This window comes from Theobroma umbraticum, unplaced genomic scaffold, assembly GCF_002168275.2.
Source record: "Theobroma umbraticum cultivar Fairchild unplaced genomic scaffold, ASM216827v3 scaffold_95.0, whole genome shotgun sequence".
Lineage (NCBI taxonomy): Eukaryota > Viridiplantae > Streptophyta > Magnoliopsida > Malvales > Malvaceae > Theobroma > Theobroma umbraticum.
In genome coordinates, this window is record NW_018397257.1 from 1,340,219 (window position 1) to 1,350,532 (window position 10,314).

Here is a 10,314-nt window from a genome sequence, read left to right on the forward strand (position 1 = left end):
CCATACGAAATCAATGCTAGTGGCCCTCAATAATTCTGGGTTTACTTAACATGTCAGATTTAACATATGAGAACTAATAATGAAAAACTTCAAACCAGCAGCTACAAAATAATGCCCCTCAAATAGAGAGTATTTGTGACACCCCATATTTGTAATAATTTCATTATGTATAACTTCAAACCAGTGGCTACAAAATACTGCCCCCAAATACAGCGTATTTATGACACCCAATATTTGTAATAATTTCATTATGTATCTGGACACTTTCTATGGCTACATCTTCAATTATGCTATCAAAAAGTGAACAACAGGCCATTGTAGTCAAGTGGTACCCTCCCTGATTTCAAAGGAAGGTCTAAGCTTTAACCAAAGATGAGCAATTGAGATTTTGGGCTGCCCCTAATTGTGTACCTCACTGTTGTCATTGATCAACAGAACAGAGAAATGAAAATCACTAACCTTTTCTGCATCAATACAGGCTTGTTCCATGATGGAGAGTTGCGCTCCCCACCCTACTAGGGTGATGTCAGTTCCTTCTCGAATTACCTACACATTCAATTTGCAATTTTAAGTTCAGACTCAGAATTTCCTATCAAAACAGAAAGAACCGGCAGTTACCTCTGCTTCGGATAAAGGCAACATATAATCATGCTCAGGAACCTCTTCCACTGCTAAACGGTAAAGCCACTAAAGTTCCAAGGTACATTTACAGCTTTAGTTGAAGAAATCATCAAGGATAAATTCAGTACAAATTAACCTTTCAATCTGGGATAAATTTAGCAAGTACCTTTGGCTCAAAAAATACAACAGGGTTCGGATCACGAATGCAAGACAACAGTAATCCTTTTGCTTGCTGTGGGCTGCGAGGAATGACCACCTATAAGAGAAGCATGTTTTAAAGGGAGAAAATTTTATTAATCTTTCAGAAGACTAAGCCGTTTTGCCCAAACATCCCATGAAGCAAAGTTTAGGAACCAAAAAAATTGCCAAATGTTTCGTACAGCTCTCATCAATACACTAAACAGAGTGTCTCGACAACGGTTCTATTAACTAAGAAGTAATTTGACCAATATATAGGGACAACAAAGGGACAATAGCCAAATAAAGGAACAGTTATAATGATTAAAAATATCCAAGTTCAAAGTGCAACAATTACTAGCCAAAAAGTCAACTAAAGTTGTTCAGTTCTTCCATTGCATTAGGAAATGTTCCCATGTAACATATCTTTAAGATCCAATAGAGAACTGAGTAAGCAATGGTACATTTGAAGGAAAAGGGGACATAGTAGTGTAAATGCTAAAAGAATGAAAAGTTTAAATTAGAATAAAATAACATAATTTTGTGTTGTGGTTGCTAATTTGTTTGCAACTTGTGCACATGCTGCCTAGAGTGCATCACAATAAGTCCTTGCATGATTTCGTGAAATGAAATATCTAAATGATACAGAATTGAGCTATTTTTGTGGCTTTTCTAAGCATGCCAGTACCACATGGGCTATTGCACTTGAAAGAAAAAGATAGCATCAGAGAATAAAAAATGAAAGAGAAACAAGCTCAGGAAGCAGAAATATACTTTGATACCAGGTACATGGCAAAAGAAAGCTTCAGGTGATTGTGAGTGGTAATGTCCACCATGACCAACGGCACCATAAGGGGCTCTAATGGTCAAACCTGGAAATTTGCCAGAAAACTCAGCATGCAATAAAAATAAAAGCAGCTGGTTGAGAGAGTCCAAATGAAGTGCTAAGCATCAAAATCAACGACCAAACTTACCTCCACAATTAAATTGATTCCCACTCCGGTATCTGAACTTTGCAGCTTCATTTACAATCTACAAGAATAAATTATGTTTAAAAACAGAGAGAAAAAGGAGTGGACTAGGAATGTGAATAACAAAGAACTAAAGAAGATGCTTGCCTGATCAAAAGCAGGGAAAATGTAATCTGCAAACTGAATTTCTGCTATGGCTCGATTACCCTGTTACGTTCAATGAAGGTACGAGCAGAGCAATTATATTAGATAGATTAAAAAGGCAAACTGTTTAAAGGTTCAATTTTTGAGCTTATGCAGTCAACTGATTAAATCCTCAAACTCACCATTGCAGCTAGGCCAATGCCAAATCCGACAATGCCCTACAAGAAGATTAAGCTTGATTATTACTGATACATCTTCTCAAAACAGTAATTAATCAAGAAGAGCCATACAACGTTATGTTGTCCATCCAAACTCGAAATTAATTAGGTAGCAAAGTTAGCATTGTAGGGTTCACCATGAAATCAGATATCATTAAAAAAGAATTTAATCTATGAACAAGGGTAGATAAGCATTCAGCAATAGAATTTGATACTAATTGGTTACCTGTTCACAAAGAGGGGTATTGAACACCCTACTTTTACCAAATCGGTCAGCGAGTCCCGTTGTGCAACGGAAAACTCCACCAAAGCTGACATCTTCTCCAAAAACAAATGCCCTGTCAAGCAATTAGGAAAAAGAAAAATAAGCTTAACTGTAAACAATCATCTACAAGCACTCAGTCGCGTGGAAGGAACTAGTAGTATTTGATGAAAGCAATTCCTCCACCCACAACATAAAACTTTCATTTAAATCAAGCCCAGCCTTTGTGTTGTCAACTTGTAAATAATAAATAATACTAACAAATAACAATAACAATATGCTTGCATAGGCTCCTATAGGCTAAAGTAATTGGTTATTAAAACTTGCGAGCTCCAATTAGAACTCCAACATGTTCCATATACAAATTTGAACGAATCCTGGCATTAACCGTGAAGAAGAAACAGGTCAGCAACTTAGCATTAAACAAGCTCACAGATGTTTAGAACAAAAACACACAACAAATTAATATCTCAGTAAAAAGAAAAGAAATAAGAAAAGGGGCAAACGCAAAGCGGCGAATTTGAAAGAAACAAACCGAGGATCAGTTTCAAGCGCAATATGAAGGGCCTGGTTGATGGCAGAGTAAAGGTTGATGGATTTGGCGCTCTGTTGATTCTCAACATCGCAAGTAGCAGTCGAAAACGGTCTCATCCTGCAGAGGGGCAGACCCACCCTTCTGCCAATATTCCTCAGAGCCATGGCCATCTCTACTTTTCTTTCCTTTTTTCTTTGCCTGCGCTTCCCAAATTTAATCACATTCTCCTGGAAGTGTATTTATCAAAAATAACGCCAGGCATATCTGTCACGTGGCAGAGTCAGGATATGATTTTGAGTGTTGCTTTAAAATATTAGATTATAATCTACACACTCAATGTGATTATAATTAAACAAAACACGTTATACCTTTGGAAGAATTCTAAGATAAAAGCAAACATGAAAAAAACACTAGTCCTTTACAAACATAATATTTATTTGGATAAAACACTCTCATTTTCTTAATATTAATCATAATTTTATACAAGTTTATTAATTTTTACATAAATAATTTATCTTAAATATATAATGAGTAAAATATTTTTTTTATTTTTAAAAATTATTATTATATAATTTTTTTAAAAAAATACAAGACAGCACGAGGGAGCACCAAATCTAGTGCTCTTAAGAGAGGATTTGGTGCTCCCCTCCCTTGGGGAGCGGGGGAACATACTCCCTAGAAATTTTTTTTTTTTACGAAAAAATTATATAATAGTAATTTTAAAATTAATGAAAAATAAAATTATTTTTTTAATATTATCATATTATCAAATTAATGAAAATAATAATGATTGACAAATGATTGAACCCATGTATCCAACGAAAGATATTTTTGAGAATGACATATCTATTTCAACACTAATAGACTTACTTGAAATTTTAATTAGAACTTAGGAAGATCTATGTATTTTATCCTATTTATTTTCATTACATGTATCACTTGTAAAGAAATAGATAGATTAAATATCAAAGTACAATAGAAAAATCCCAACACAATGCTATTAGAGTTTTTTTTAAAAAAAAGAATTTGAATTAATAAATTTTTATTTTGAATATTTTGTACAAATTATTTTGATTTGTAATTTTTTTAAAGAAAATGCCTAAATTAAAGGAATGATATATAAAAGAAAGACTCAAAGCCCAAAAAATGAAAAGACAATTAAAAAATAAAATAAAATAATAATAACCATTATAATCATCCCAAAATAATAGAAATTCAAATATAATATAAAAATTTGTTAATAAAATTGAAACACCAAGAAAATTTTTTAAAATAATTATCAATATTTTAAAATAATTATCTTAGATTTATTAATACTTTTATTATTTATAATTTTTTAAATTTTAAATTATTCTTTCTTACTGTTATTATCATCATTTAGAAGATTTTTCTAATAAATATCCTTGATCTGCAGTGCTAATGCTTGATATCCTTAATTTGTCATAATATCTACTTGATATCCACTACTTAATTATCCTTGATTGGTAGTATTATGATTTTAAGCATAATGCTCCACATCCTTGATGAGGGCTCCACTGTACCAAACGTAAATAAATGATATCCTTGCTATGTTATGATATCTAATGGATATCCACTAAATATTCTTGATCTATAATGCTACAATTTCCAGCATAACAGATGATATCCTTGATATAAGGTGACATGATATCATATATAATGCTTGATATCCTTGATCTATAATAATGCAGTTTAAATCATTATGCTTGATATCCTTGATCTGTAGTGCTACACTTCCAAGCGTAATGCTTGATATTTTTGACCAAGTATTATGGCTCCAAGCATAATAGATGTTAGCTTTGATACTACTTAATTATATCCTCGATTTGTAGTGTTATATTTTCAAGCATAATGCTTGATATTCTAAATTTGAGGTGCTACAGTTCTAATTATAATGTTTGATATCCTTGATTTCTTGTGATACCTACTTGATATCCACTGCTTAATTATCCTTGATTTGCAGTGCTATGATTACAAGGATAATGCCTAATATCCTTGATCTGAAGTCTTATGGTTCCAAACATAATAGATGATATCCTTGATATGTCATGATATCCACTACTTAATAATATCCTTGATCTGTAATGCTATGTTTTCTAGCAAATTGCTTGATATCTACGATTTGGGGTGCTACAACTCCAAATAAATAGATGTTATCCTTAATATATGGTGTTATAGTATCAAGCATAATGTTTGATATCATTGATCTATAGTGATACAGTTCAAATCATTATGCTTGATATCCTTGATTTGTAGTACTACACTTCCAAGCCTAATGCTTGATATCCTTGATCTAGGGTACTACGGTTCCATGCATAATAAACGATATCCTTAACACTGCTTAATTATATCATTAATTTATAATGTTACATTTCCAAGCATAATGCTTAATGTGCTTAATCTGAGGTCTTGCAGTTTCAATTATAATACTTAATATCCTATTATCCTTGCTTTGTGGTGCTATGATTTCAAGCAAAATTCCCAATATCCTTTATCTGAAGTTATATGATTCCAAGCCCAATATCAATTACTATTAGTTTTAAATAATTGTTTAGTCACAAAGTTTCATGTTTTTTTGCACACTATCACTATATTTTTTACATATACTTAGAGTACTTGAAGAACTTTAACACACTACTTCAAAAAGATATAAAACAATGCATCTTTTTGTGTAGCTTTGCCAAAGCCTTATATTGACTTTTGTTTACAAATACCGCTTTTTGTAATTAAGCTAACAATCAATCTATAAAATTACAAATTATCGTAATATTACTTTACATTTTCTTCTACCAGGCTATAACATTTTGTATATGTAATTTTTAGTACACGAACTTACTTTAATCCTTTGTCAACCAATAAGAAAATTCCAACAAAATTATATGAGGATAATATCGATTGAATAGCCCAATTGAGAAAAGATATATTAAAGGTGATAAAACAAAACATATTTTACTATAATTTTTCTTCACTAATGATCTTCAGGAAAAAGTGATATTAGCATTCAATAAATTCGTTCAAGTGATAATCTATTAGAATTATTCACCAAAGTCCTTATTAGTACAGCATTTGAAAAGTTAGTTTAAAAGATTAAAATACGTTGTTTTAAAGATCTTAAATAATACAGTCATCAGGGGAGTAAAATACGCACTATACTCTTTTTTTTATTAAGGTTTTTCCTGCTAGGTTTTTCTTGATAAGATTTTTAATGAGATAGTATTTCAAAGCCTATTATTGTAAGGAATTATGTACTATTTTCTTTCAATCGGATTTTTTCCCATGAAGTTTTTTGCTAGTAAACAATTGGTAAAGCTATAAATTCTACATCCAAGAGAAGCTCCTAAAAAGGAGCCAAAGGAGGATGTCATGATCCTAGAAGAGAGTTATAAATCCCACATCGATTGTGTATTAGAGTGATATTGGGCATTTAATAGTTCATACCACTTTCAACTTGTAAAGTACCTTTTGTGGGACAGAACAGTGAGGCTAGTAAACAAAAATGGACAATACCTCATAGGAGTTGGTGTGGACTGTGATAGTTGATAGGGTTCACACCACCTTCAACCTGTAAGGTACCTTTTATAAGATAAAACAGTAAGGCCAGTGGATCAAAGTGGACAATATCTCATGAGGGTTAGTGTGGACTGTGACAATTGGTATCAAAGCAAACTTTAGAGGTACTGACGATGTGTCACTAAGGAGAATGGGCCTTTGTTACAGTGAGGGAGGATGTCACAATCTTAACGTGAAACCATATGGATCCCACATCAAAAAGATATGCTCTCAGCAGGTAGAGCCACAAATCCAATATCAAAGAGAAACTCTTAGAGCCATAAATCCAATATCAAAGAGCTTATAGAAAAAAGTTAAGGGAGGATGTCATGGTCCTAGAGGAGAGTTACGAATCTCACATCGGTTGTGTACTAGAGTGATACTAGGCATTTAAAGTTCAGTCCACCCTCAACTTGTGAGTTGTCCTTCTTTAGATAAAATCGTAAGGCTAGCATGTCAAAACGAGCAATACCTCACAATGATTGGTTTGGATTGTGACAGTTAATGTCATGGTCCTAATGAGGAAACTTGAATCCCACATAAGAGAGAATACATTGTCCTAGTGGGGAGTCATAAATCCCACATTGAAGAAAAGCTCTTAAAGGGGAGCCAATAGAGGATGCCATGGTCTAAGAATGGAGCCATGAATCTCACATTTATAATAACGTTTAAATGAGGTTTTTTCTTAATAATATTTTAACGAGACATATTTGTTGGTCCCAATGGAGTGCTAGAAGGGAGTGAATAGTACTTTAAAGAAATTTGATGAAAACTTTTAAGGTTGAAGAGCTTGAAGGATTTTAAAAAAAAAGTTTAAAAGTTGTAAAGGTTGAAAATCACTAAGTAAAAAAAAAAGGATAAAGAGAACTGGACAAAATACAAGTATTTATAGTAGTTCGATTCCCTTGACCTACATCCATTATTTTGATCTCCCAATAAAAAATTTTCAACCTAAGTACACTAAATTAATGGAATTAACAACTTCCACCAAAATTTACAAGGTGAGCTTCTAACCTAAGCTCAAAACCCTTACAATATTCCTTAAGGCTTTTTAAGCTCAGTCTACCCCTTAAAGTATCTCTCACACTCTTAAGTAAACAAGAAATAGAGAAATGATAAAGAACAATTGATCACTTAGTTGATCTAAGGAGTACAAAGTTAAGCTCAAACACTATTTTGAAAGATGAGAGTAAAATATAAGTGTAAAGAGAATGATTTTGGTCTTCTAAGCTCAAAATCACTTTGGATGGCTTTTTTATGTTATTTTTTACTGTTAGAGAGGTTTTAAATATGTGAGAGACTGATTCTGACCATTAGAGATAGCTTATAGCCATTACTAGCCATTATTTGGTTTTCTAGCAATTAAATTCAAATGTAGAAACAAAGTTCCATTAATTAGGTACAGGTAGGCTCTAACCGATTAAGCCATCTCTAGCTTGCACTATCTAGCAGCTCTGTTCACTGCATTAACCGATTAAAAAAAACTCTAACCAATTACACTTTCTATGCCTTGCACTATCTGGCAACTATGTTCACTACGTTAATCGGTTAAAGGAAATGCTAATTGATTACAAACTTTTTATTTTCAATCCTCTCAATGCAACATTCATCCTTTAATTGGTTAGCTTTTTCTTTAACTGATTGAAGTTTCACTTCTTTCAACTTTAATCAATTAAAGTCAACTTTAACCATTTAGAAAATCTTCGAATTTTGAATTTCTCCATTTTGGCTCCCTTCAACAGTCAACCTTCTTCCAAATTTGATTTTGGCGCTTGAAGGTAATAAGGCCTTATGCTCTAACCGATTAACCAAATTCCTTAACTGATTAACATAACTCTATTTTTTGTCTCCAACACATCCTTAATCAATTAATCGTGATGCTAATTGATTACAGATTTTCTATCTTGCTTTTACCCTGCGCTCAATTGTGCCTTAACCGATTAGGGTTCTTTATTAATCAGTTACTAATGTTCTATCTTCACTAATCACTTTCTTCTTTCTTTCTTTAACTGATTAATCCTTCTTTAAATTTAACAACCATATTGACTTGCCCTTAATAACAAATTTGTTAGAAGAATTCAACTATATCCTATACACCTAAATAATAAAGTTAGACACTAATGAATAGGAACATTTTGTTATCATAAAAAATACATGGAGTCAACATTCTCTCTCTTATTTTTTATGATGATAAAACACTTTTAGATGAATAGTACAATATCTATGTTCAATATGAATGTTTTAAATCTTTTCACATAATGAGGATTGTTCCCCATTAGTTAACGCATCTAGTTTTCTTTAAAAATTTACAATAAACTATTTATAACATCCATAATAATTAAACAAAATACACAATATCCACAATAACTAAGCAAGATATGTTGAATATCTATAATACGTAGCATGCACAAAAAATTCAGCAAAATCATAACTAAGCATTACACACATAAATTAAACATAAAGACCTATCAAGCTTTATTTAACTTAGTTTTCTTCTTCTTTTTTTGTCATCATTGAAAAAGATATTCAAAACTCCCGTTTAATGAACGCATTTAGATTTTCCTTTAATCTTTAAATTAGATTTTAATGAATGAAATTCTTAAGTATCCATACAACTAAATCATATAAGTTTATAGATATAGTTCAATAACTTCAATAATCAAGCTTGTAACTATATAAGAATAAATAAATAAGAAATAAATCATTTCAAGAACTTGTCAAAGATTATTCAAATAATATTCAAGTAAATTTGAACATTTTGTAATAATCAAAACTATAATAATTTTAAAACTAACAATATGTTTATAACTCAAGAAATTCAAACCAAATTTAAGAGGAGTTGATCTAGCACAAGGAGCCAATTGACCCTCCATCCATAGACCTATCAAAATGGGCCTGACCCATTGGGTCAACTCATTTTCTATTAAATATGGGGTGAGCTGGGTTGAAAAATTTTGGCCCATATTTGAACCAGGCCTAAATGAGTCAGTCCACCAAATCAGTGAGCTGATGTAGGCTAAGGCAAGGCCAGCCCTATGGGTCAAAAAAAATAATTTTAATTAATTTAATAATTTTATATATTTAATTATGTAAAATTAATAATTTAGTTACCAATAGTATTTTTTATTTTATATATTTCAATGTCTTTAATCTTCACTTATCAAATTAAAAATTTTAATTTAGATTAAAACTTATTATCTCTTTTTTTTTATGGTAATGAATATTAGATGATAAATTGATAATAATTCAAGCCTTGAGACATCATTGTTGTCTAAACAAGATTTAAATGTTTAACTTGAGAATGAAAATTGAGGAGGATATAAATGAGTCTTGAAATTTTTATTATTTGGTTATATACTTATGTTTATGAGATAGTAGTTTGTGTTAAAGATTTAAACTTTATTATGTAATTTATTTATTTTTTTATATTTAGTATCATTTATTTATTTGTAACATATTTTTATTATTCAATTTATGAATTAAATCATAGAAAAATTTTATTAATAAAAAATTTATCAGGTAAAATTATAAAAATTAATTTTTTTTAAAAAAAATAAATAAAGATTGACCTAACCCAATTCATGGACTAACATGATATAGGCTAGGTTTAAGTTTTGAGGGCCTATATAAAAAGTGAACTGACTCCACGAAACTCATATTTTTTTAACCCATAAAAACTAAGGCCGAGCTGACCCGGGACGGGCCAGCCCATATTAACAGTTCTATCCGTTCACCACAATTTTCGTTTCTCTTCCTCGTCAACCTTTATCTCCTTTACACAGCTCTTCCTGCCTGTGTTCCCCTGTCCAACTATTCCTT

The 10,314-nt window shown here is 31.3% G+C and overlaps 1 protein-coding gene across 1 annotated transcript; it reads right to left on the bottom strand.

Moving 5' to 3' along the window:
* Nucleotides 1-384: 384 nt before the first annotated feature.
* Nucleotides 385-3,176, bottom strand: LOC110412440 (branched-chain alpha-keto acid decarboxylase E1 beta subunit). The gene is made up of 9 exons (XM_021422972.2): nucleotides 2,929-3,176; nucleotides 2,358-2,469; nucleotides 2,096-2,131; nucleotides 1,917-1,976; nucleotides 1,773-1,830; nucleotides 1,573-1,670; nucleotides 788-877; nucleotides 619-687; nucleotides 385-546 (listed from the first exon to the last, which is right to left on the bottom strand). Exons 1-9 carry the CDS (start codon nucleotides 3,096-3,098, stop codon nucleotides 400-402), a joined length of 840 nt encoding a protein of 279 aa, XP_021278647.1. The 5' UTR covers nucleotides 3,099-3,176; the 3' UTR covers nucleotides 385-399.
* Between the last annotated feature and the right edge of the window lie 7,138 nt (nucleotides 3,177-10,314).